This window comes from Oncorhynchus mykiss, chromosome 19 (assembly GCF_013265735.2).
Source record: "Oncorhynchus mykiss isolate Arlee chromosome 19, USDA_OmykA_1.1, whole genome shotgun sequence".
Lineage (NCBI taxonomy): Eukaryota > Metazoa > Chordata > Actinopteri > Salmoniformes > Salmonidae > Oncorhynchus > Oncorhynchus mykiss.
The window spans coordinates 40,789,591-40,816,917 of NC_048583.1; the positions used below are offsets into that span (position 1 = coordinate 40,789,591).

At 42.7% G+C, this 27,327-nt stretch overlaps 2 protein-coding genes and 1 long non-coding RNA gene across 6 annotated transcripts in view; 1 reads left to right on the forward strand and 2 right to left on the reverse strand.

Annotated features, from left to right (window-relative positions):
• Positions 1–14,715, reverse strand: LOC110497852. Its single transcript, XR_002469722.2, has 12 exons — positions 14,411–14,715; positions 13,856–13,906; positions 3,743–3,870; positions 3,238–3,415; positions 3,000–3,099; positions 2,717–2,896; positions 2,007–2,574; positions 1,849–1,930; positions 1,370–1,420; positions 417–1,248; positions 206–295; positions 1–98 (listed from the first exon to the last, which is right to left on the reverse strand). It is a non-coding gene; the product is annotated as an uncharacterized LOC110497852 (long non-coding RNA).
• On the forward strand, positions 10,534–21,752 carry LOC110497847 (transforming acidic coiled-coil-containing protein 3). 4 transcript variants are annotated; one of them, XM_036954808.1, is made up of 18 exons: positions 10,570–10,684; positions 11,408–11,487; positions 15,143–15,320; positions 15,634–15,764; positions 15,879–15,925; positions 16,039–17,203; positions 17,353–17,419; positions 17,532–17,730; positions 17,821–17,879; positions 19,313–19,443; positions 19,677–19,770; positions 19,861–20,019; positions 20,093–20,160; positions 20,255–20,298; positions 20,387–20,547; positions 20,976–21,082; positions 21,193–21,313; positions 21,443–21,752. In XM_036954808.1, the coding sequence occupies exons 3-18, from the start codon at positions 15,144–15,146 to the stop codon at positions 21,506–21,508; spliced, it is 2,796 nt and encodes a 931-aa protein (XP_036810703.1). In that variant the 5' UTR covers positions 10,570–10,684; positions 11,408–11,487; position 15,143; the 3' UTR covers positions 21,509–21,752. The 4 variants fall into 4 exon arrangements, with proteins under 4 accessions (XP_036810702.1, XP_036810705.1, XP_036810703.1 ...); XM_036954809.1 differs by lacking the exon at positions 11,408–11,487 and adding an exon at positions 12,479–12,515 and having other exon boundaries at positions 10,666–10,684; XM_036954807.1 differs by lacking the exon at positions 11,408–11,487 and having other exon boundaries at positions 10,534–10,684.
• Positions 21,753–21,848: 96 nt separating this feature from the next.
• LOC110497850 (fibroblast growth factor receptor-like 1) overlaps positions 21,849–27,327 on the reverse strand; it is a 46,279-nt gene continuing 40,800 nt past the window's right edge. The window contains exons 4-7 of the mRNA XM_036954811.1: positions 26,955–27,041; positions 26,546–26,830; positions 24,876–25,229; positions 21,849–24,256 (exon numbers count right to left, since the gene is read on the reverse strand). Of these exons, the coding sequence (XP_036810706.1) occupies positions 23,835–24,256; positions 24,876–25,229; positions 26,546–26,830; positions 26,955–27,041 (1,148 nt within the window). The 3' untranslated portion in view covers positions 21,849–23,834. The remainder of the gene's footprint in view (positions 24,257–24,875; positions 25,230–26,545; positions 26,831–26,954; positions 27,042–27,327) is intronic.

Below are 27,327 nucleotides of genomic sequence, written 5' to 3' on the forward strand. Positions count from 1 at the left end.
CCAGGTGGTCCGCGCATGCTCTGAGTACACGTCCTGGTCTGTGAATGTTCACCTGTTTAAAAGTCTTGCTCACATCGGCTAAGGAGATTGTACATATCCTATAAGAACAAACCAGGTAAAAAAAATAATACATTGGTAAACTACAGCAAAAAAAAGTTAAAAATGATAATGAATTAAGAGGTACACAAATTACTTGAGTCAGTACCGTAAGGTCCTTGACACCTGCAGACAGCATGGCAAGGCCCTGATCCTTCTGGCCCAGCTTACTGCAGAGGTCCCTGGACTGGTTGATCAGCTCCAGGACAAACAACACAAAACAAGAGACTTTGAGATTAGATGTATCAAATACATGCAAACTGAATTATATCCCCAAATAATAGTAATTAATGGCAGGTAATTTAAGTGAGCAGACTTACTTTTTCTCAAGGCTGGATATGGTCCCATTGGCAGTTGTCAGATTTGGTTCAAGGCTTGCCATATTAGAAGTCTTTCAAAGTAAAAATACAAACAAAGGCCGGGCCAATTACAGTTGATTGGCGATTAAGATCCAATTATGTCAAATAGTTCACCTGTATTTGACAAAACTAAAAACACATACTAGAGATAACAATTTCTAAGAAATATAAATAAAACACTACATTAACCACCATGTACACAATAACAATGAATGAATGACAGGTTTGTTTTTGGTTTTGTGTAGTCCAGTCAGACACTTGCTTCTTTAGCACTACATTCTGCTCCATATTCTGAACAAGCTCTCTAGGGAGAAACAAATCAAACATGTCAACAAAACATTTAAAATACACTTCAAAAAGGTCTCATCATGCACAAATAGAAAATATGCCTTTATACAACTCACTCTAAAGTGCTCTCTCTAGCCTCTCTCAAATGGGGGGTCATATTGGTTTGTGTGTTCTTTCAGACTGAAGAGCTTTTGTCAATTCCTACAATTCAACCAACATATTCATCAATAAAAACTAATCACACTCAATCCTCCATAGGGGTTAAACTGTAATGTCATACAAATGAGACAGGTAGGCTCTGAATGTCCTTAACAGAGAAGCGGGCTTGGTTGGTTTAAAAAGGAGCTGACTGACATTGATTTGGGCCTGCTGAGCTATGATGTCCTGCTGGTTGTCCTCTAGCTGCTGCCTGGACTGGTCTGCCTCAAACTTGGCCTCGGCATGGATCTGGTCAAAGGCATCCTGCAGGGACCGCTGCTGCTCCAGGGGCTGCTCCCACTCCCACCTAAAGGAGAGCGAGAGAGAAAATGTAAGGGGGTGAGATGAGTCTGCAAACTATTATGGTGAAAGTAAAATTGTGTCTGGGTAGAGAGAGCCAGAGCTAGCTGCTCCTTCAGCTTTTTCACCTCAGCCTGTAGCTGCCTCACGTTCCCATGCATGTCTTCGTTGATCAGGGCCTGATAAAGCACAAGGAATCACATGAGGAGATACTCACTAAACAACCACAAATACAATATCTATTACAATCAGTATCACAGTATCATGGTGGCAGATAGCCTAGTGGTTAAGAACATTGGGACAGTAACTGAAAGGCCACTGGTTTGAATCCCAGAGACAGCAAGGTGGAGAAATCTGTCTATCTGCCTTTGAGCAATGCAGTTAACCCCCAACAATGACTGCTCATGGGTGCCAATTACGTAGATTAAGGCAGCCCCCCGCACCTCTAAGATTCAGAGGGGTTGGGTTAAATATGCAGAAGGCACATTTCGGTTGAATTCATTCAGTTGTGCAACTGACTAGGTTTCCCCTTTCCCCTCTTGTATGGAGAAAAGTTTTAGTAGCATATTTAATAACTATTGCGATAAACCCAACTTTGCATACTAACCTTGTTTTGATTTCAGTTTCCCCAAAGCACTTGGGTGCACATTGGCTATAATCTAGGTCTTAGCATTATATCCAAGAGAGTCCTGCAGGAAAATAGTTGTTATGTTAGCACACAACAGGAACGCCAAGAAAGCAAGAGCTTTTTTAGAATCAATTTACCCAAAGCAAGAAGGGGAGTTTGAAGTCCCTGTAGCAGATATGCCTGCTCTTCCCATTGGACTCATCCACCAGTGCCATGATCACGAGGGAGTGGTTGATGCTGCTTGCCTCTTGAAAGAGGAGAAAAGAGGGGGTTGATCTCAGAGGAGTGATAAAAATATAACAAATGAGTATACACAATAACAGATTCACGGTGGAAATTAGCCTTCTAAAGGGTTTGTTGTGTGCTGTGAATGTTCAGTCAGCGGACAGTACTCCTGCATCACCTTGAGTCTGGAACCCTCTGTGTGTGTGTGTGTGTGTGTGTGTGCGTGTGCGTGTGTGTGTGCGTGCGTGTGTGTGTGTGCGTGTGTGTGTGCGCGTGCGTGTGTGTGTGTGTGTCTCTCTCTCTGCCTCTCCAACCCAGCCAGGTCCACCAAGTTCAGCTGGGATGTGCAGATGTTCACCACCTCCAGCAGCCTCCTTGGACTGCAGAGTCATGGTGAAGCCTGCATAGGACCGCGATGACTCCCTGTTCATGGAGATAGAAGCCACACGCCTATTACACGCCACAGCCTATTGACAGCACCTGAGAGGGAAGCAGGAGAAACAAATTCAACGGCAACAGTTCAACGTCAGTCAAATCAATCCTACACAATAAATGAAGCGAGTATAATTTACGCTATGACAAAAGCAAGTCATTGGATCAGTCACATGAAATGATTTAGTACCTGGTAAGCTTCAGCAGCTGAAGTGACAAAATGTTCTACAGCCCCTTCCACAAACACCCGCTTCTTGATGTTCTCTCTGAGGAACAGGTTGGCTGAAGCGCTGTCCAGCAGATCATAAACCTGCTCGTTGTAGATCTCAATGAAGGAGCGATTGCACAGGAAGCTCTTGGCCTTTCCAGACTGTCAGGAAAAACAAGGTTCATTAAATCATCAATCTGAGAGAACCGATAAAACAAAATCACTGGCACTTCTCATATTTCAATGTCAGTTACTTTCTGCTCACCCTTTCGACCTCCTTGCTGATGAGGAACAACAGGTACTCCCCCCCTGTTGGTCATCAGTGAAAGTTGTCGCAATCAGACAGACCTCGGGAATACAGAATCCTGTTGCACACAGAGAGAGAGGAGACGGAATAAATGAATCAATTAAAATGTAGCTTGGTTTGACTTAAACCTCTATCCACTGATGTGTGAATTACTCCAGGTTACAGCAACTGTAACAGTCTGTCCACCAAAACAGACCTGAGTGACGTCCACATCAGCAACATGGTCATAGGTGAATGTCCGCGCAACGGCTTGATGTGCAGGCAGAGGGTGTTCGGAGAGGTGACAGAGACCTTGGTATCCATCAGTGGTTAGGCTGGTCTCATGGATCAGAGGTCTCACCCGCACAAACACTTTAATCGAGTCAGTGTCACCACTACATTGCAGAACACAAACATTAAAGGGTTAGCCTTTAATGTTTAGCTGCCAGTTTCTACTTCTGGCTGCCAGTTTCTACTTTCTTGACAACTTCTTCTAGAATTGTCATGACAAACATGAGCCACTGGCAGTATTTCTGTACAGCACTTTGAGATATCAGCTGATGTAAGAAGAGCTATATAAATACATTTGATTTGATTTGATAAGTTTCCAAATGAAGCAGGGCAACTCATGTCAGTATGTGTAGAGTGAGTCAAGTTATTATTAAATTGAAGACAATGGCCAGCTCTTGTGAGAAATTAGCAATAACATTAAGCCACATTACCTGTTGGTTACTTGGTCATGCTACATTGAGCAACTGCCAGATTTTGAATCTGATAACAGAGATACAGTGAGCTCCAAAAGTACTGGGACAGTGACACTTCTTGTTGTTTTGGCTCTGTACTCCAGCACCTTGGAATTGAAATGATACAATGACTGAGGTTTTGTGCCATTTAGAAATGATTGGTAAATAATGTATTGTCATTTGAGTCACTTTTATTGTTAAAAAGATTAGGATATGTTTCTAACATTAATGTGGATGCTACCATGATTGCAGATAATCCTTAATGAATTGTGAATAACGATGAGTGAGAACTTTACAGGCATAAATATCATACCACCCCAAAAATGCTAACCTCCCGTCATTGAAATGGCATCTATACTAGTAACTTACTCAATAATCATTATTCACGATTAAATCAAGAGTGTTTAAGTGTTTAGAAATCCTATTCTTATTTACAAGAAAAGTGACTCAAATGGCAATACATTATTTACCAATAATTTCTAAAGGGCACAAAATAATCTATAACAACCAAAACAAACAGCAAATGCATTCAACAAGTTTGTAGCATCTCAAGCCTGATGTAATCATAGAGTGCTAGGAATATGGGACCAAATATTAAACTTTTAACTACTTTAATACACACAAGTGAATTTATTCCAATACTTTTGGTCCTCTAAAAATAGGGAGACTAGCTATGTACAAAAAGTGCTGTAATTTTTAAACGGTTCCCCGATATGGATGAATATATCCTCAAATTTAACCTCAGTCATTTTATAGTTAGTTATACAATTATACAACGGGTGGTTCTAATCCTAAATGCTGATTGGTTAAATCCCCATTCCAGCCATCGTCTATTCCACAAGTTACCACATGCTAAATGTATGAAGTTAATGCCTATTTAGTCTGTTCCATCTGACTGCACAATCCACTGTCTCATCAGCCCAGCCATGCAATTTATACACTTGATCTCCAGTATAAAAAGCATTTAGACATTTAAGTGATAATGCCCGAGAAGCCGGTGTTTGCAGGATATAGTGGCACGGAGGCTGGAGACAAGTCGAGGGCTGGCAAACCATGCCAATATGTCCTCCAAACACTGGCTTCGAGGGCATTGCCACTTTTATAAAACGGGTTACCAACATATTAAAAATTATTATCATTATTACCATTAAAAACGTTATTTTGATTAATTTATTCACACAATTCCATTCTTCCACCAATGACGCTGGTCGAGGAGGCTATTTTTACAAGATTAAGGGTGGAACACAGCCAGTTGAATAAATCCTTAAATGTGATAGGAAAGCATCCAATGGGAAAGTGTGATTATTGCCAGGAAACAGAGACCATGGAGCATGTACTGCTACAGTGTGGGCAGTATCAGAGGGAAAGAGAGAGGCTGAGATCTAAACATCCTCTCACTGTCAACTGCGTTTATCTTATGTGTAAATATTTGTATGAACATAACAAGATTCAACAACTGAGACATAAACTGAACAAGTTCCACAGACATGTGACTAAAATAAATGGAATAATGTGTCCCTGAACAAAGGGGGGGGGGGGGGGGGGGGGGGTCAAAATCAAAAGTAACACTCAGTATCTGGTGTGGCCACCAGCTGCATTAAGTACTGCAGTGCATCTCCTCCTCATGTACTGCACCAAATTTGCCAGTTCTTGCTGTGAGATTTTATCCCTATCTTCCACCAAGGCACCTGCAAGTTCCCGGAGATTTCTGGGGGGAATGGCCCTAGGTCTCACCCTCTGATCCAACAGGTCCCAGACGTGCTCAATGGAATTGAGATCCGGGCTCTTCGCTGGCCATGGCAGAACACTGACATTCCTTTCTTGCAGGAAATCACTCACAGAACGAGCAGTATGGCTTGTGGCATTGTCATCCTGGAGGGTTATGTCAGGATGAGCCTGCAGGAAGGGTACCACATGAGGGAGGAGGATGTCTTCCCTGTAACGCACACCGTTGAGATTGCCTGCAATGACAACAAGCTCAGTCCGATGATGCTGTGACACACCGCCCCAGACCATGACGGACCCTCAGCCTCCGCTCCAGAGTACGGGCCTCGGTGTAACGCTCATTCCTTCGACAATCAACGCAAATCTGACCATCACCCCTGGTGAGTTAAAACTACGACTCGTCAGTGAAGAGCACTTTTTGCCAGTCCTGTCTGGTCCAGCAACCTAAGTTTGTGCACTTAGGTGACAATGTCTGGTGAGGACTTGCCTTACAACAGGCCTACAAGCCCTCGGTCCAGCCTCTCTCAGCCTATTGTGGACAGTCTGAGCACTGGTGGAGGGATTGTGTGTTCCTGGTGTAATTCGGGCAGTTGTTGCCATCCTGTACCTGTACCTGTTTTCGGATGTACCGATCCTGTGCAGGTGTTGTTACACGTGGTCTGCCACTGCGAGGATGATCAGCTCTCCGTCCCGTCTCCCTGTAGCGCTGTCTTAGGCGTCTCAAAGTACGGACATTGCAATTTATTGCCCTGGCCACATCTGCAGTCCTCATGCCTCCTTGCAGCATGCCAAAGGCACATTTATGCAGATGAGCAGGGACCCTGGGCATCTTTCTTTTGGTGTTTTTCAGAGTCAGTAGAAAGGCCTCTTTAGTGTCCTAAGTTTTCAGAAACTGTGACCTTAATTGCCTACAATCTGTAAGCTGTTAGTGTCTTAACAAATAATCTTTGAAAGACAGGGTCCTGAAAAAGGGACGTTTCTTTTTTTGCTGAGTTTAGTATGAGGGAGAAGGGGATACAGGAAATTAGTTTAAAGAGTATATTGAGTAGAACGTCATTCGATATAGTCTCAAATGTGTTATCTTTTTTTAAGAGCAACTTGGCTGGCAGTTAGAATTTAGTTTCTCCCTGTCTCTGGCCCACCCTCCAGTACAGTACACCAGAACGTTGGATGCCAACCGCCGATAAACCCCACCCAAGAAGAAGAAGTCGGCTGGTCGTTCAGTCTTTTATGCGTATATACATATGTACAAAACCACGGTTGCCAGGTGCACTGTGTTTCCTCTGACACATTGGTGCGGCTGGCTTTCGGGTTGGATGCGCACTGTATTAAGAAGCAGTTGGGTTGGGTTGTGTATCGGAGGACGCATGACTTTCAACCTTCGTCTCTCCCAAGCCCGTACGGGAGTTGTAGCGATGAGACAAGATAGTAGCTACTAACAATTGGATACCACGGAATTGGGGAGAAAAAGGGGTAAATAAAAAATAATCAATAAAAAAAGGTAAGAAACGAAGTGCAGCTCTTTTGCTGTCTTTCCAGCTTCCGTTTGAAGTGATTGTGTTATCTGTGTTGTTGGCCAGCTCCAATGAACAAGTGTCCTAACCAGGGTACATTTTCAATCCCAGGCGAAATCGCGCCTCATTACCTCATATCACTGAAAACATTCAGAACGACTGGGTTGTGTCCATAGATACAGAACACAAAGACTGAACAGACTTGACTGGGTCGTGTTTCTGGCAACCGTACTGATAGAACGAATGACCTTCCGACTTGGGTAGCAACCTTAGATTTGTGTCGGGACTATATCTTGTGGAAGGATGAAATAGAATCAACAAATTCAACTAAAATAATGTTAATGGAAAATATGTCCATCATTATTTGAATATGTTGGTAACCCATTGTATAAAAGTGATAATGCCCTCGAAGCCGGTGTTGCCTACAAATATCCTAATATTCAGCCAAACCAATAGCTAGCTAACTGTTAGTATAAACAAAAGTTCACATGAAAATTTGAACGTTTAGGTGACCTTACCTTTCCCTTCGTATTCATTTTGCTTTGTTGCAACCTAATGTCAAAACTCTGTGATAGTGTAGCTATCATCTACATAAATCCATCTTTGACTTTGGCGGGTTCGACCATCATCTTCTGTGGGTTTTATGGAGGACTAAATCCCCAAAAGGTGTAACGTTATTGCCGCCACCAACTGGAAAGGTTGAAACCCCAAAAATAAACAAATAAAAATACATAGGTAATAGTGAAACCAACTTAATCCACCCTAATAAAAACAAACCCAGGGACTCTGATGGCACAGCTGGCGCTGCAGTACAGCGCCCCTAACCACTGCGCCACCCGGGAGGCCTTGACAGTTCTATCTTGACGGAAAATGTTGTAGTTGTCCTACCGATCCTCGACTTCGGCGATGTCATTTACAAAATAGCCTCCAACAATCTACTCAGCAAACTGGATGCAGCCTATTACAGTGCCATCCATTTTGTCACCAAAGCCCCATATACCACCCACCACTGCGACCTGTATGCTCTCGTCGGCTGGTCCTTGCTACATATTCGTCGCCAGACCCACTGGCTCCAGGTCATCTATAAGTCTTTGCTAGGTAAAGCTCCGTCTTATCTCAGCTCACTGGTCACCATAACAACACCCACCCGTAGCACGCGCTCCAGCAGGTATATCTCGCTGGTCATCCCCAAAGCCAAACACCACCTTTGGCTGCCTTTCCTTCCAGTTCTCTGCTGCCAATGACTGGAACGATTTGCAAAACATTTGTAAAAAATAAAAAAATCTATTTTTTAATTTTTTACATTTTTAATTAAAAAAAAATATATAAACAAATTGCTGAAGTTGGAGACATATCTCCCTCACTAACTTTAAGCATCAGCTATCTGAGCAGCTTACCGATCGCTGCAGCTGTACACAGCTCATCTGTAAATAGCCCACCCACTCTACCTACCTCATCCCCATATTGTTTTTATCTACTTTTTTGATTTTTTGCACACCAGTATTTCTACTTGCACATCATCATCTGCACAACTATCACTCCAGTGTTAATTTGCTAAATTGTAATTACTTCGCTACTATGGCCTATTTATTGCCTTACCTCCTCACGCCATTTGCACACACTGTATATTTTTCTATTGTGTTATTGACTGTATGTTTATTTATTCCATGTGTAACTCTGTTGTTGTTTGTGTCGCACTGCTTTGCTTTATCTTGGCCAGGTTGCAGTTGTAAATGAGAACTTGTTCTCAACTGGCCTACCTGGTTAAATAAAGGCTACATTTATTTTTATTTTTTAAATGGCCTATCCCGGCCAAATCCTAACCCGGACGATTGTGCGTTTATGATACAAGCTGGAATCGAACCAGGGTCTGTAGTGACGCCTCTAGCACTAAGATGCAGTGCCTTAGACTGCTGCGCCATGTCAGGAGCCCATGTAACTCCTTCGCTGAGAAATCTTTCAGCCCCAGGAACTACTTCGCCACATCCACTATGATTTATATCTTCCTGGACCATCTCCCCACCTTGGCAGTGCCATTAATTACCATAGCTTTAAAGGCCACAAAGTCCACCTTCTTAACTTTTAAAGTGTCAGGATCCTGCTGGTGAAAGGCAACCCCTGCAGCCTGCAGTGTAGGCCTATCCACCACAATGGACTTTTCTGGTGCACCATTCAAACTCTCAGCCCTTTTCACAGCTGCTGCATATGAAATGCTCTGTACAACCCTGACTTTGGCCACCTCATTCTCTTTCACCCATGTGGGGCATTCGAAAGACGTGGCCTCATGGTTCCCACTGCAATTTCTCTGAAGCAGGTTTTCATGAAGGATCTCTCTGTACTTTGCTCCGTTCATTTTTCCGCTGATGCTGCAGCATGATGCTGCCACCACCATGCTTCACCACAGGGATGGTGCCAGATTTCCTCCAGACATGACACTTGGCATTCAGGACAGAGTTCAATCTTGATTTCATCATACCAGAGAATTTTGTTACTCATGATCTGAGAGTCCTTTAGGTGCCTTTTGCCAAACACCAAGTGGGCTGTCATGTGCCTTTTACTGAGGAGTTGCATCTGTCTGACAACTCTACCATAAAGGCCTGATTGGTGGAGGGCTGCAGAGATGGTTGTCCTTCTGGGAGTTTCTTCCATCTACACAGAGGAACTCTGTCAGAGTGACCATCGGGTTCTTAGTCACCTTCCTGACCAAGGTCCTTCTCCCCCGATTGCTCAGTTTGGCCGGGTCTCTTCTTCCATTTAAGAATGAGGGAGGCCACTGTATTCTTGGGGATCTTCAATCCTGCAGAAATGTTTTGGTACCCTTCCCCAGATCTGTGCCTCGACACAATCCTGCCTCGGAGCTCTACGGACAATTCCTTTGACCTCATGGCTTGGTTTTTGCTCTGACATGCACTTTCAACTGTGGGACCTTATATAGACAGATGTGTGCCTTTCCAAATCATGTCCAATTAATTGAATTTACCACAGGTGGACTCCAATCAAGTTGTAGAAACATCTCATAATGATCAATGGAAACAGGATGCACCCAAGCTTCATTTCGAGTCTCATAGCAAAGGGTCTGAATACTATATACTGTAAATCAGGTATTTATGTTTTATTTATTTTTTGTTGAAATTTGCTAAAATTTCTAAAACCCTGTTTTTGCTTTGTCATTATGGGGGATTGATGAGGATTTTTTTTTGTTTTAATCCATTTTAGAATAAGGCTGTAATGTAACAAATTGTGGAAAAAGGGAAGGGGTCTGAATAATTTCTGAATGCACTCTTTCGTTTAATTTTCTCCCTCTCCAAGAGCAGAGGCTGCAAATAATATCAATTTTCATTACGGAACAGAGTATAAAGACTCTTGCCTCCGTCGTGTTGTAAAATGTACACTCTCTAATCATAAAAAATGGCATCAAACGCGAGCCTGGAAATCGTCTTTGTCTAGTCTTTGGCGCAAGTTCACTGGTCGGTTCAAAGTCACGCAACGCTATTGGCTTATTCGTATAAAGCTCCGCCCCATGTTTTGTGTTTTCTGTCTGTTTAATTGGTCCAAATCGAGGCGTTTAAATTCGAAATCTACCGACCACTTGCATTGCAAGACGATTTCGAAAAATAAACTGTGGGTTGAGTTATTTGCGTCAAGAGAAGTTATTTTATGCTTATCCGACTCCTTGATTGAGGTATGTAGCTATTTGGCTGCTTTTTAATTGTTCATCTGACTTGGTCTATCGCGCAAAATGTCTTCCTTAATTTGATGCATCTTTTGTAGCCCCACGCTAGCGATTTACCTAACGTTGGCTAGCTAACTAAATGACGTATGGTTAGTAACTGACGTTAACCAGCTAACTGACTTTAGTTAACTCCTAGCGCAAACGTTAGCTTTGCCTTGGATTCTCGAGAACAAGTTCCCTCCAATGTCTGTTATCTATACAGTACAGTATAAACTGGTAATTTATGTTAGGATAAACTGCTTATTTAGGTAATTGTGTTAGTCATATTGCTTAGTTATCTATGGTTAATGTCAACCTAACTAGCAGCTGACAAGGTCCGCTAGTTTTCTACTGTTAATTGTTATTGGCTAACGTGCTGAATTAATAACGAACTAGCGTTACAAGGTAGCGTACCTAATGTGAACAAGATTTTATTTGGACTTGTTCCTTGTTAGCATACTAGCTAACTAACGTTAGCTGGTATGCGATTGCCATTATCAGTTCAAGTAAGAGCAAAACTCGTGGCATTGCTTCAAACCTTTTATGTACTAGTTAAATGTTAAACCGGACCATCCACAAAATGCTGCAGTCACGGTGGCTTAGTTTAATTGGCTATGCACCAAGGAAAATTAATTTAGCCAAACTCTGAATGATTCCAAATGGACTTTGCAGATTTTGTGTGCTCTTTGGCAGGCCTGGCAGATGCATCCAGTGTAGGGAAAACTGACAAGCCCTGGAACTGCAGGCCACATTATGGTGTGAGGACGTAGTGGGTAAATTGCTTCTAGTCATTGTCACCAACTCAACATTCTTGGCATGCTAACAAGTGTTGTGTACAATTCAGAATCTGGTAATATAAATGTAGCCTTGGCTATCAATTGGAATGTCTGTAAACAAACTTGTTTGAATGACAAGTCTTTGTGGCCTGATGAACAGTTCTTTCTCCCCACTGGTAGCACATGACCCTTTCACCTTTTATTTCCAAATAAATTGCACATTTAGACTTCTACAGGTTGGTGACGTTTACATGTATCCATTGTCAACAAGGATCCAACGACACAAACTGAGTGTAAAAAAACTTTAGGAACACATGGTCTTCACGAGACTGACCAGGTGAAAGCTATTATCCCTTATTGATGTCACCTGTAAAATCAACTTCAATCAGTGTAGATGGAGAAGAGACAGGTTAAATTATTTTTAATCCTTGAGACATGGCCTGTGGTCCAAACACTTAAAAGACACACCCTATCCCTTCAACCCTCAAATTAATTGAACACTTCTGATGTCTGACGAGTATACACTTGCAGGGCGAGGGAGGAAGGAATGATTTTTAAATGGACCACCCTTGGCTTGAAATTCGTCACTCATTCATCCCGCATTGATTGTCTTTTCGGATGCTTTAAATGCGCTACGTTCAATTATAAGTGCATGTCGACTTAAATTAAATATATTTATTAATTAGCGAGGTCGACCGATTTTATCGGAATGGCCGATTTAACTTGGGCCGTTTTCATAACAATCGGAAATTGGTATTTTTGGACGCCGATTTGATAAATAAATACATTTTTACACCTTTTTAACTAGGCAAGTCAGTTAAGAACACATTCTTATTTTCAATGACGGCCTAGGAACTGTGGGTTAACTGACTTGTTCAGGGGCAGAAGACAGATTTTTTTACCTTGTCAGCTCGGGGATTCAATCTTGCAACCTTACAGTTAACTAGACCAATGCTCTACCCACCTGCCTCTCATTGCACTCCACTAGGAGCCTGCCTGTTACGCGAATGCATTAAGAAGCCAAGGTAAGTTGCTTGCTATCATTAAACTTATCTTATAAAAAACAATCAATCATAATCACTAGTTAACTACACATGGTTGATATTACTTGCACATAATCGATGCAGTGCACATTTGCGAAAAAGGTCTGTCTTTGCTCCAACGTGTACCTAACCATAAAAAATCAATACACAAGTACATATTTTTTAAACCTGCATATTTAGTTAATATTGCCTGCTAACATTAATTTATTTTAACTAGGTATATTGTGTCACTTTTCTTGCAACAGTCAGGGTATATGCAGCAGTTTGGGCCGCCTGGCTCGTTGTGAACTGTGTGAAGACTATTTCTTCCTAACAAAGACAGCCAACTTCGTCAAACGGATGATTTAACAAAAGCGCATTTGTGAAAAAAAGCACAGTCGTTGCACGACTGTACCTAACCATAAACATCAATGCCTTTCTTAAAATCAATACACAGAAGTATATATTTTTAAACCTCTAAATTTAGCTAAAAGAAATCCAGGTTAGCAGGCAATATCAACCAGGTGAAATTGTGTCACTTCTCTTGCATTCATTGCACACAGAGTCAGGGTATATGCAACAGTTTGGGCAGCCTGGCTCGTTGCGAACTAATTTGGCAGAATTTTACGTAATTATGACAACATTGACGGTTGTACAATGTAACAGCAATATTTAGACTTATGGATGCCACCCGTTAGTTAAAATACGGGACGGTTCCGTATTTCACTGAAAGAATAAACTTTTTGTTTTCGAGATGATTGTTTCTGGATTCAACCATATTAATGACCTAAAGCTTGTATTTCTGTGTGTTATGTTATAATTAAGTCTATGATTTGATAGACTGCTCTGACTGAGTGATGGTAGGCAGCAGGCCTGTAAGCATTCATTCAAACAGCACTTTCGTGCGTTTTGCCAGCAGCTCTTCGCAATGCTTCAAGCATTGAGCTGTTTATGACTTCAAGCCTATCAACTCCTGAGATTAGGCTGGTGTAACCGATGTGAAATGGATAGCTAGTTAGCGGGGTGCGCGCTAATAGCGTTTCAAACGTCACTCGCTCTGAGACTTGGAGTAGTTGTTCCCCTTGCTCTGCAAGGGCCGTGGATTTTGTTGAGCGATGGGTAACGATGCTTCGAGGGTGGCTGTTGTCGATGTGTTCCTGGTTCGAGCCCAGGTAGGGGCGAGGAGAGGGACGGAAGCTATACTGTTACACTGGCAATACTGTTACGCTGGCAGTACTAAAATGCCTATAAGAACATCCAATAGTCAAAGGTATATGCAATACAAATGGTTTAGAGAGATAGTCCTATAAATACTATATTAACTACAACCTAAAACCTCTTACCTTGGAATAGTGAAGGCTCATGTTAAAAGGAACCACCAGCTTTCCAATGTTCTGAGAAAGGAACTTAAACGTTAGCTTTTTTACATGACACATATTTCACTTTTACTTCTCCAACACTTTTTGCATTATTTAAACCAAATTGAACATGTTTCATTATTCATTTAAGGCTAAATTGATTTTTATTGATGTATTATATTAAGTTAAAATAAGTGTTCATTCAGTATAGTTGTAATTGTCATTATTACAATTTGTTTTTAAATCGGCCGATTTTAAGCGGTATTGGCTTTTTTTTTTGTCCTCCGATTGATATCGGCGTTGAAAAATCATAGTCGGTTTACCTCTATTATTAATATACACCTACTGTATGATAGCTAGCAAATTAATTAGCTAACTAACATTAGCCTGCCTAGCTGGAACTTCTGAAGAAGGAAAAGGTTTTTCTACAATTTCCAAAAGATAATCAAACAAAAATATTGACTTTTTATGAGACGTGTTTGTGCTGTCATGTGCATTAGTAGCACCATTTCAAACTTATTTATGTTAGTTTTTACTTACACTTGTATGTTGACTTCTCCATTGATGTTTAAGTTTTCGCAGACTTCTTAGCGCATGTACAATCGTCGCAAATTGAATTGTGGGGAGTTTCAGGCCCCGGAGTGTACATAATTGTACACTCGCGAAGCTGACTAAAAACGAGGGCTGAGGGGCTTACGTTGCGAACTTCCCTTGCTTGGCGAATCATTTGGACCGCCCATCAAGAGGGAAATCCCCTTCACCATAAGGGCATTAAGCGAGGGTAAGTGGACGAGGGTGTCTTAAGTGTTTGGACCGCAGCCCATGGATTGTGTGTGCCATTCGGAGGGTGAATGGGCAAGACAAAATATTAATGTGCCTTTGAACAGGCTATGGTAGTAGGTGCCAGGCACACAGTTTGAGTTGAACTGCAACGCTGCTGGCTTTGTCACGCTTAACAATTCTCGTGTATCAAGAATGTTTCACCATCCAAAGGACATCAGCCAACTTGAGACAACTGTGGGAAGTATTGGAGTGTGCACAAAAGAGGTGTAACTCAATATTAGGAAGGTGTTCCTAATGTTTTGTACAATCGGTGTATAGCTGATACACACCCCCTCAATGTTGTATCTAGAGATTAGATTGAATGGGCTTCGTCAATTAGATTGACGTCCGTGACGTGCTTTGCTCAGTCTAATCAGTGTGCCCAGCTGTCTACTGGGTGGGGCCTACTTTTGCTTCAGCTCCCTCACTTCTGTGTGCCCCTCTTCATAGGATGAGTTCTACTGCTGTGAACGATGAGAATCGTGGGATCTGCCCTGGAAGAAAGCACAGCAATTCAGAGACGTGTTGTGACATCTTTTCCTTGGATCAGCCGACTGGGAGGCCATCCATCCTTCGCCAGTCTCAGGCAGAGAACCTGTCCAACAAAACTATAGGAAAGGGAGGGAAGGTACAGTGCATATATGTTGTCAAGAAGCCTAGTCTTCTAGTAGTTTAAAATGTTCCAGAATAATTCTCTCTGTAAAATAATCTTGTTATTTGAGGATCTATGCTTGACTGTTTGAATAGTCTAGCAAAAAGCACTAGCTGACGCACACCCAACATTTTTTGAGGTGTTTACTCAGAGTAAACTGCATAAAAATAAAGTTCACTCAATGTGCGCGCAACAATTTAACCAGGTTAGGTGTACCCATTTTATATTTATTTTTGTCTGTTTGAAAGAACATTTTGTTTTCAGATAACCTTTTGGTGTCTGCGTTCAGGTTTGTTTTCAGACTCCAAGAAGAGATCCTCACACTAAGAGAATAGAATCACCAACAAAGTCCCTCAAGATGGCAAGCATAGATTACTGTACAAAAGCCCTAGAGTCTCTACAGCTTACAACACCAGAAGAGTAAGCATGTACTTTTTTTTAAAGCTGTAGCTGTACGTCACGTTGGCAGAATGATTATTCATAATCGTATCAAGATGAAAGATTCGAGACTAATCTATCCTCGTATTTTTACAGGGTGTTGCTGCAGGAAATCAATGTGCCTGTTGATGTACCAAAATCAGGTAGATGCATTTTAATAAATGTCCAAGATCCATTACGACATCGCTTTGTCACCATTATTTCAACCATCAAATGTTGACTTGATTTTTTACTTATTTTACGGTGGACTTTTCAGATGTGTCATCCTATCCTGATGATGACATGCCAATTCAGAGTAAAGGAGGTTATCAGCTGGATTTTGATAACCTTGATGTCATCAATCCCTTCCAAGGGTCTGGTAAAATGGTCCTCTCTCCAGCAAGGCACAGTGAACTAGTTGAAGCCTCCAAGGCTGTTCATCTGAGTGAACCTACTGTAGTTGAGGAAGTTTCTCATGAGAAGATGTTAGATGATTTTGACAAGATTGAAACGGCACTGGATGAGACCCTCCCGTTCATGCCATCACTGGAAAATTCTCTTGCTGACATCTCAGCTGATGTGCGTTCAACAGATAGCAGTGTGGTCACCATGACGAAGGATCCAGCCATTGAGTTATCCAAAGCTGATGAGGACGAGACTGTACAGTCATCCGTTAACCTTAACCCAGATCAAGCTGTCGACATCTCTAGAGATAAGGAGACTCCTCTGCCGCCCAAAGGTTCTTACAAATTCGATTTTGACGACCTTGATTCAGTCAATCCTTTCCAAACAGGAGCCTCCCAAATTCAGAATTCCCCCGTACTTGGAAGAAAGCTGCCATGCAATGAACCCCCAGAGGTGGAAGTTGACGAGACTGCCCCTGCTGGTAAGGAAATGGGACCTGCAGCCATGGTTCGGGTGTCTCAGCCAGTTGTATTGGCACCTGTCCAGCCAGAGATGAGAGCTATTGCACCATTGTCACCTGCTCCCAAGGAGACGAGCCAGCCCGCTGAAGACTCCATGCCTCAGCCGAGTGAAGCCGCTCCCAATGCCGGGCCAGTGAAACTTGAGTTCAATTTCGATGACGGCGGGGAGATCAAACGTAAGCCTCTTCCCGAGCGGTTTGTCAAAAGGCCTCCTGGTCTTAAGCCTTCAGAGAAAAAGGCTGTACCTGAAGAAAAGAAAGAACCTCTATCTACGGAATCTCCAGTGATGCCAGCGGTCAGTGATTCTGATATTCCTGTTCCAAAAGGCGTGTACAAGTTTGACAAGTTTGATGACCCAGACTTCAATCCATTTGGTACAAATGCAAGAATGAGTGACTCTATAGTCTGTAAGGTGAAATCCAGTTCAGAGGCCAAGGGATCAAACTCAGTCAGGGTGGCTGCCTCCCCTGATAAAGTGACGGAGCCTGTTCAGAAAGACACCGCACCATGGCCACTGTAAGTTCATGTTCATTACAACTTTAATATTATTAAATTAATGTTTTAAAGGTAGTCTTGATCTATATTTGAAGCATAATCAGTTCTGTATAAAGAGAAGCTTAATGTAGCTGCACCGCTCCATTAGCTGGTAGTGATTATATTTTCAGTCTTCCTAGTGCTGGAGACAAAATCTCAAGGACTGAACCTGATCTTTCTGCCACAAGAGAAGGAATTGTAAGCTTTTTAAAAACTTGCTCAGATTTAGATATTGGAAAAATATTTTGGCTAGCCAAAGCTGTATATTGATTGTGTGCTTATTTGGGTGACATTCTTTCTACAATTGTAGGACAACATTCCATCTGAAGCTGCTGATCTTGTGGAATCTTGTGAAGTTCAGGATCCTTTGTCTGGCCAAGAGCAGGAACCTCCAACTGAACCTGACCAACCTTCACTGAGCACCCTAGAACTCTTTGAACTCTGCCCATTTGAGCAGAACCCACAAAATGGCATGTCAGAATTTAATGAGTTTGTTCCTGGAACCACATGTAAGTCAATAACTTGAGGAATTCATGTTCGTTGCTGTAATGTCGACTTGACTAGCTTTTTGACTAACACTTGTCCCCCGTTCTCTCAAGTCATGGCGAATGACTTTGATGGACAGATGGACTACCTGGAGCAGTTTGGGTCCAGCAATGTAAGTGATTATAAAAAATATATATACTCAGCAAAAAAAAAGAAATGCCCCTTTTTCAGGACCCCATCTTTCAAAGATTATTTGTAAAAATCCAATTAACTTCAGATCTTCATTGTAAAGGGTTTAAACACTGTTTCCCATGCTTGTTCAATGAACCATAAACAATTACTGAACATGCACCTGTGGAACGGTCATTAAGACACTAACCGCTTACAGATGGCAGGCAATTAAGGTCACAGTTCTGAAAACTTAGGACACTAAAGAGGCCTTTCTACTGACTCTGGAAAAACACCAAAAGATATATGCCTGGGGTCTCTGCTCAATCTGCGTGAACGTGCCTTGGGCATGCTGCAAGGAGGCATGAGGACTGCAGATGTGACCAGGGCAATAAATTGCAATGTTCGTACTGTGAGACTTCTAAGACAGCGCTACAGGGAGACAGGATGGACAGCTGATCGTCCTCGCAGTGGCAGACCACGTGTAACAACACCTGCACAGGATACATCACACCTGCAGGACAGGTACAGGATGGCAACAACAACTGCCCCAGTTACACCAGGAACGCACAATCCGTCCATTAGTGCTCAGACTGTCCAATAGGCTGAGAGAGGCTAGACTGAGGGCTTGTAGGCCTGTTGTAAGACAGGTCCTCACCAGACATCACCAGGGGTTTTGTCTCACTAGGGGTGATGGTTGGAATTGCGTTTATCGTTACACTGAGGCCTGTACTCTGGAGCGGGATCAAGGTGGATGGTCCGTCATGGTCTGGGGCGGTCTGTCACAGTATCATCGGACTGAGCTTGTCATTGCAGGCAATCTCAACTCTGCATTACAGGGAAGACATCCTCCTCCTTCATGTGGTACCCTTCCTGCAGGCTCATCCTGACATGACCCTCCAGCATGACAATGCCATCAGCCATACTGCTCGTTCTGTGCGTGATTTCCTGCAAGACAGGAATGTCAGTGTTCTGCCATGGCCAGCAAAGAGCCCGGATCTCAATTCCAATGAGCATGTCTGGGACCTGTTGGATCGGAGGGTGAGGGCTAGGGCCCCCCCCCCCCCCAGAAATGTCCGGGAACTTGCAGGTGCCTTGGTGGAAGAGTGGGGTAACACAGCAAGAACTGACAAATCTGGTGCAGTCCATGTGGAGGAGATGCACTGTAGTACTTAATGCAGCTGGTGGCCACACCAGATACTGTTACTTTTGATTTTGTTCAGGGACACACTATCCCGTTTCTGTTAGTCACGTCTGTGGAACTTGTTCAGTTTATGTCTCAGTGGTTGACTCTTGTTTATGTTCATACAAATGTTAAATTTGCTGACAAACGCAGTTGACAGTGAGGTCTTTTCCTTTTTTCGTGCGTTTACATACTTTCATACCTGGTTTATATGCATTGTGGGCTTCCTCTAATTATGTAGCCTTTAAATTCAGTTCAAGGAGTCAGCACTGAGGAAACAATCTCTGTACCTCAAATTTGACCCCCTCATGAGAGAAAGCCCCAAGAAGTCTGGAGGCCCCACAGGACTCGACAACCTACCTCAACCGGATGCCTTTGCTTCACGGTGCGTTACTGTTTTGGTCATAATCACATGGTTTTGTTTTACCCATCTAACTGGGTGGGGGAAATTACTTGTGTTCATCTTAAAATGTTCTAGTTGCATTTAAGTATTTAATTGGCCTAGAATTGAGAGCATACTTAATCTAGTTGTGTATCTAAAATGGGTTTGCAATTCAAAGGTGAATATCAAGGTGTTTTCTCCAAATCTGAGCGAGGTTTCTGTTAATGTGGTTTTAGTGTGGATACCCAGAAGACTGGTGATAAGGAGGAAGTGAATGAGGTGAATGGACTGAAATCTCTCAACCCCAAACTTATTGATGTCCCACCACCTGTAAGTTTCCTCAGTCCTCAAAGATCCTATAATATAGTAAAGCTAAGTAATGTGGGAAAACTGTTAAATGGGTGTCTTCTGTCCCTTTAGGTTCAGGTTGTTGGTCCTATGACTCCTCTTGTGCAAAATTCCCCTATGAATCTAGCCTCAACTTTCCCCCAACCAGCCAACACTGAGGATAACATCATAGAGGTGCTTAAATACAGTCAGCAAGATATGGATGCTGCCATTGCCAAGATCCAGAAAGAAGTACGTATTTGTTTTTCTCATCTCTTTCAATCCAGTCATGATCATTTTCATTTATAATGGTTTGTTTTTATAGGTAAAGGAACAGGAAGCTCAATGGAAGGCAAAGCATGACAAGCTGTCTTGGGATAATCATGCAATGGGGTAAGCAATAAGCATTGACACTAGTATTTGGTCACTTCTCATTTCACACCTCTAACAATTAACTGTTGGTTTCTCTGCTTTTTTGTTTTTGCAGGAAAATCATGTCTGAATTTGAAGCCACAATTGCTCAGATATTGGGTATGTTGTAGTAAAGGCAATTTTGCAATGTTAATATCCTTTTCATGTAAAATGTACAACTTGTTGTGATTGTCATTGTTTCCTGCAGCTGATAAACAAAGGGAGAAGGAGATGGCCCAGGCTGAGATCACTAAAGTCTTGCAGGAGAAGGAGCAGGTATCACAGGACCTGAACACCATGGAGAGGTCCTTCTCTGAGCTCTTCAAGAGACTGGACAAGTACAAAGAGGCCATCGAGGGTTACAAAAAGGTCGGCATTAAAAAGGATGTCATGACCTATGCATAGTGGCATGTCTAAATTTGAACCTATTTAATAAAAATATATTTATTTATTTTTCATCAAACTGTCCTTATGGTCCAGCACCTTTCTCAGGCAATTGTGTTCATTTTTGATGTAATTATCATTTCTGGAGAAGGCTTAAAATACATGATCTTGCTGTTTGGGGTTTTAGGCTGGGTTTCTGTACATCATTTTGAGATATCAGCTGATGTACGAAGGGCTATATAAATACATTTGATGATGATTTGATAGAATCTTGCTGACACATTATTGCGCAAAACACCATGCTTTGGTGCAGGTAAGTAACATTGCTGTGAAGGACGATACTGAATTGATGTAGTTCCATGACTTTGCTTTGCCAACCTCGTAACCTTTGGTTATAATTGTGTGCCACTAAGAATGAAGAGATGCTGAAGAAATGTGCTCAAGATTACCTGGCTAGGATCAAGAAGGAGGAGCTGCGCTACCAGACCCTGAAAGTCCATGCAGAGCAGAAAATTGGCCTGTAAGACATTCAAACTATATTTTTTTGTGCAAAATACAGCCGGATACATAATTGCATATTGTTGCCGGCTTCTATAGTCTTACTTGGCTGACTATTACTTTTCCCCCCAGGGCGAATGGAGAGATTGCAGAGGTTCGCTCCAAACTAAAGTCAGAGGTCTCTGCACTTCAGGCCCAGCTGCGCAGAGAGCAGCTAAAGGTCCAGTCACTGGAGAATAGCCTTGACCAGAAAGTAAGTCCACCTCAGTCTGAAGTCCATGGAGCTGCCTTTATCAATGTTTTTGGCATAATTTGTTCATGGAAGTTTTGCTCTTGCTCTTATCAGATTATTTTCCTTGCTTTTTCCCCCCTGTCCCCTCAGGTAAAAGAGACTGAAGAACTCACCAATCTTTGCGATGAGCTAATCGCTAAAGTCCAGAAGGGCTGAGTTCAACTGTATGTTTATGTCCTTGCCTTTATTGCTGTAGTTTAGATTTTTTACAAATCTAAATATGTCCTCTTCCTGATGAGCATGTGTGAATATCGCTTTGTAAGTGTTTTGCTGCTCTTGATTGGAGATTGAGAAATGTAATAGTACTTCACTGGCTCATCTACTGATTCATATTTTGTCAATGTTGGTCTTGTTCATGTCTGTCTTTATTACTGTAATAATAAAACATTTTACTAATCAAGATCTATTGTAGCTCCTTGCAAGTTTATTTGAATTGCATTGTAGCCTTCAATTCCATTTTGATCCTCCAGGAGATGCTGTTTACCATAAGTAATATTTTGGAGTGTAGTCTTTGCAAAGGTAATTTTGAGTTTTTGGTTTCGTGCATTCATTGCATGTTCTGATGAGCATAGCAGTGACATTTGTACAAGTTATTCCGAACAGTAGCTAAAAGTACCTCCATAGATTCTTCTAGTGATGTGCTGTTAAAACATTTCAATAGCCTCTTGTCTCCAGAACCAAAGCTCATCCCGTTCCACAATGCTTACAACAAAACAAGCTACCCTGATACAATGCTCCCCTTCTTCCCTGAGCAATCACAGGGTTCTGTCACATCACTCCCAGACCAGGACAATGCACTTCCTAAATGGTGAAAGGAAATCCTACCTAGATTGGAGTTGAATGAGGTGGTAGTGTGGGGCAGAGGGGAGGAGAAGGGCTAGATTCACTCTTAAATGGGAGCGATGCTAGTCGGTGTACTCTTGCAAGGGCCATCACTCCTGTGAGAGCACTTTCTATCTCTGTCTGTATCTATTCCAGCACCACTGGCCCTTTGCTGGCTGCCCTCTGAATCACCCTGTGTAGACTAGGCTCTTCCAGCCATGTCGGGAAGAAAGCTGACCTGCCTTTTGTAGGGGCCTCCTAATGGTCCTTACCTAGCAGGGCAGCTAACGGTCACTGAACCCATCCCTTCATTCCCAGTGGAAGCCTATGGGGTTTTAAGCCGGTGGGCTGATTGGAGGCTTTTTACAATTCTCATTTTCAGAGGTCATTCATAGTATAGATTGATTTTTATAATTGAGGCCTCAACCAAGTTCCTGTAAAGAATTGAGGCCATGAACCAAATAATCTATTTGCATGTCCTTTTATCAAATCAACTTTTTTAATGGGTATATCATACAAGATTGTCAAACAACCAATTGTGTATAAGTACTTGCATAAACTATGATTATCCTTATTGGCATTGTCTTTCATATTACATTGCAACTACAGAACCTTATTAAATGTACCTTTTGAAAAAATCTAAATGCATGTAAAATGCCTGACTTTTAAAAATAAATAGTCTCCATGACATCTAAAATGTGGTTGAATTAGACTGCGGACTATGTATTCAATGCAACACGGGATATTTGCAAGGATTCTACAAAACACAAAAGGCTAGTGGTGGTAACGTTTGGATTCTGGCAATGATATTTAGCGAGTCCAGTCAACATTGGGACAATATTCTATTTGCAGTCTTTGATATGGACATGATTCACATACCAAATCAATGCTAACAATGTATTTTCATATTGCCTTTTTTGTGATTGAAAAACAGGATTATTGGTGGCACATCAATAGTGGTCAGGGTTAAATGGATGTGCATTTGAACAATAAAGAAACATTTATCAAAATCAAAGGGGCTACCTGAGTATGAGCGTAATACCAGCCCTTTTGTATTGTATTCCATACCGCCTTCAACATCACCTAGCAGAGCTTAAGTACTGTATCTTGTACCCAACATAAGAGGTAAAGGTCAAAACTGACCCTAATCCTTGTTGGTTAGTTGATATGGGTAAACAAGTTAATGATGGATTATTTATGTATTTACTGATGGATATGCACTCTCAGTAAGTCTGAATAGCTGCCTTTAACGCATTGCAGAATCTTTTGGTGATTTAAGTGCACATTAGGGTTCAGTGGTTTTGATATGAAAAAAAGTAGCACCAAGGACCAGGCAGGTTTGCAGGTACAGTAAAAACCATACATTGTCATTGGAAGATGTTATTTTAGTTGAGAAATCACTAGGGCAGCCATTTATGCACTAACCTCTAAAACTGCTCATGTACCATCACCTTAATTTCACTGTTGTACAGTACTGAATGATCATTATAAAGCCCCAGTTAGATCAAGATCTAACACAGGCAAGGTGACAGTTCAAAGAGCAGCCCCAGATGTGTTTAACCAGAGAGCTGTTCTCTGAGGTTCAGTCCAAAGCTCAGACCTTCGCTTTACGATGCAATCCTTTAGAGGCGCAGAGAGGGGGACAACATTTGGCACATGGCTAACACTGAAAGTGAATGTGCTGGTGCACCTTCCCGTCCACGTGGGAGTGTGTGTGAGTGTGGATGTCATTGTAGATTTTGGGATAGATTTTGGGGGGGAGAGCAGAGCCCCCTTGAGTGAGGAGAAGCTGCTGCTGAGCCAGATACTCCTCATAGTTTATGGAGCCCAGGCAGTCCTTCTCTGGGCTGGAGGAAGGGGCCACAAAGCTCCTGTCCCTCTCCCGGTAGGGCAGCCGGTGGGAGGCCTGCAGGACCTGGGCAGATGCAGTGCTGGTTGGGGAACAGTGCTTTTTACTCTGGCAGAACCACAGCAGCACTGTACCAAAGATGAACACCATGCCAGCAGGGATGCCAATGATGACAGGCCAAGGGAGGGGGCTGGAGGCTGGGGTGAACATCGGGGTGATGGGTGGCTTGGTGTCTGCAGGAGAGGGACCCAAAAAAAGAAGGATCAGTCAACATGGAGTCAATCATTCTAAACAATAAAGTTGAACAAAGAAGTAGCTACACATGCAGAGAGAGTCTTGGTAGAGAAATGAATAGTGCTGAGCGATTAACCAATATTTTGGTCGGTTCAATTATTTGAATTTAATGTCGTTTTTTTTGTGAGCTCAATGCTCAGTTTCTGTAGAGATAACTCAGATAAGCAGTAAATGGGCAGTCACTACCATCATGGGACTTTTATTAATTGTTTTATTCTGTTGTTACAGCATTCAACCCACATAAGGCATAGTGCAATTAACGTAAAAAAACATTTGCTAAACCAAAATCAAAAACATGATTATCTTTTTAATAACTGAACCGAAACTGAACCAACCTCAAAAAGCACTTATCGCTCAGCACTCTAAATCACTGCAGTGGGTCAATACTACATTGTTCACCAATACAAAGCTCACAAGAACCTGTGGAAGAAGAAAACTGGAAACAGAGGAGTTGTGTACAATGGGAAATATTTTGAAAGTTGGATTGTTGGGAGGCCAGGTAAGAGTTTATGGGGGGTATGATGTACTAAAGGGCAGGCAGCCTGGCACTGGTATTACCTGGCAGAACGGTGAGGAAGGCGCTGCGGAAGCTGTAGCCCATGGTGTTGGCGCCCAGACAGATGTACATGCCAGAGTCCTCCTCCTTGGCACGGGTGATGAGCAGCTTGTTGAGGTAGGAGCCATCAGGGCGTGACCACACCTCTCCCGTGGGCAGAACCACGAAGTGATGGTCGCCCACCTCAATGGTGGAGTTGTACCGACTCTCCTCGTTGGACTCCACACGCTTGAGCCACTGGATGACGGGTTTGACATCGCTCCTCACTTTGCACTGGAATGAGGTAGTCCCACCGTAGTCCACTGTGGTGTTGACTGGGTGAGTGCCTGTCAGGATGGGCTTGGAGTTGGTCTGCTCTGCAGAGAGACATAATGGACAAACTGTCACAGACATCCCACATTTCCCACATGGCTGACTCTTTGCCTGAACCAGCGCAGATGTCCATACAGTTATTAGAGAGAGAGAGAGAAATAGCACATGTGATTAGTTTCCTCTCTCTCTGCTCCTAGTTGTACAGCACACACGTCTCGTGTGTTTGGGTGGGGGGGCAGGCAGGCAGCTGGACCTTAATCAGCTCAGATTGGAGGGGCTTGGGGTTTAGCAGCCACCTCCTCCTCACCCCACACACCAGAACACAACACTCATTCTCAGACCTGCGGTCAATATGCTTCTCATCTTCATGATTAGATGAGCACATTCATCCATGGAGCAGGGATATGAGTAACATTCATCCATAGAGCAGGGATACGAGTAACATTCATCCATGGAGCAGGGATACGAGTAACATTCATCCATAGAGCAGGGATACGAGTAACATTCATCCATAGAGCAGGGATACGAGTAACATTCATCCATGGAGCAGGGATACGAGTAACATTCATCCATAGAGCAGGGATACGAGTAACATTCATCCATAGAGCAGGGATACGAGTAACATTCATCCATGGAGCAGGGATACGAGTAACATTCATCCATAGAGCAGGGATACGAGTAACATTCATCCATGGAGCAGGGATACGAGTAACATTCATCCATAGAGCAGGGATACGAGTAACATTCATCCATGGAGCAAGGATACGAGTAACATTCACCCATGGAGCAGGGATAGGAATAACATTCATCCATAGAGCATGGATACGAGTAACATTCATCAATGGAACAGGGATACGAGTAAACATTCATCCATGAGCAGGGATATGAGTAACATTCATCCATAGAGCATGGATACGAGTAACATTCATCAATGGAACAGGGATACGAGTAAACATTCATCCATGGAACAGGGATACGAGTAAACATTCATCCATAGAGCATGGATACGAGTAACATTCATCAATGGAACAGGGATGTGAGTTAAGACTTACTGATCAAACTCAAAGTAAGGATCTCCAAAAGGTTGTGGTTCCACCTCAAATCCAGACCCAACATTACTACGATTACGTGGCAATTGTACCACTGCTGACCAGATTGATTTTCATCTATGATAGCCAAAAATGATCATTATCACAACATCCATAGAACTCGGTCTGAAGGACTGTGATATATACTACATTATTATCTGGTTCCTTCCCCTGAGGATTCTACCACATACATTAGTTATGAGATCTTTCCAGGTGGACTGGCTCGTTAAGTGTATTTATGACTCTGATCTCTGTGACTCTCTGATACTTACGTATGACCTCCACTTTGTAGGTGGCGTTGATCTCTCCGGCTCGGTTGGAGACCCTGCAGGTGTACCTGCCGCTGTTCTCCGGGGTCAGGTTCCTCAGGCTCAGGGTCCACTTCTTCTGGCGCCCCTCGCCCACCTCACTCTCCGTCAGTGGCCTGTCGTCCTTCAGCCACACGATGTCTGGCCGAGGGTTACCGCTGGCCGTACACTTCAGCCGCACAGAACTCCCGACGGGCCGGGCGATCACACGCTTCCTCATTTTAGCAGGCTGGGTGAAACGGGGACGAACTTTGGGAAAAAGAGGAGGGAGAGTTTTGGGTTTAATACCTTGCAGAGATGGATACGAAGATCATAGAATAAGACTCAATGTAATGCAATTAACTGTAGTAATGTTACTTTTTTATGATCCTACCTAGTTTTCCTGATAGGCCGTCAGGGCCATACTCTGAGTCCACCCCACCAGGGACCCCTGGCCCAGTCTTATCAGCGCCAGAGTAATCTGTAAGGGAAAGGGGACAGAACATATCACTGTGAGAGAAAATAACGTTTTATCATTGCGGGCAAAAGATGCAGACTTTTCAACATAGAATTTAACATGGTATAATCGTTATGCCCAATAGGCACACAGAAAAGGCCTTAGAGGTCTTAACAGAGGGTGATGACAGAGATTATGAGGTAAGCCTATTAGGGTTTCACTAGTGGTGAAGGCTTCTGTGGCTGTTTGGGCTAATATCAACTAGAGTTCCCTTCTAGTTCTGATCTCAGATGGGTGTTTGTCTTGATTA

Excerpts from the sequence above, each read along its gene's own strand:
- LOC110497847 (XM_036954807.1), top strand. The coding sequence starts at position 15,144 with ATGAGTTCTACTGCTGTGAACGATGAGAATCGTGGGATCTGCCCTGGA. Across the intron at positions 15,765-15,878 it reads CAGCTTACAACACCAGAAGA|GGTGTTGCTGCAGGAAATCA; the intron begins GTAAGCATGTAC and ends GTATTTTTACAG. Across the intron at positions 19,771-19,860 it reads TTATTGATGTCCCACCACCT|GTTCAGGTTGTTGGTCCTAT; the intron begins GTAAGTTTCCTC and ends CTGTCCCTTTAG.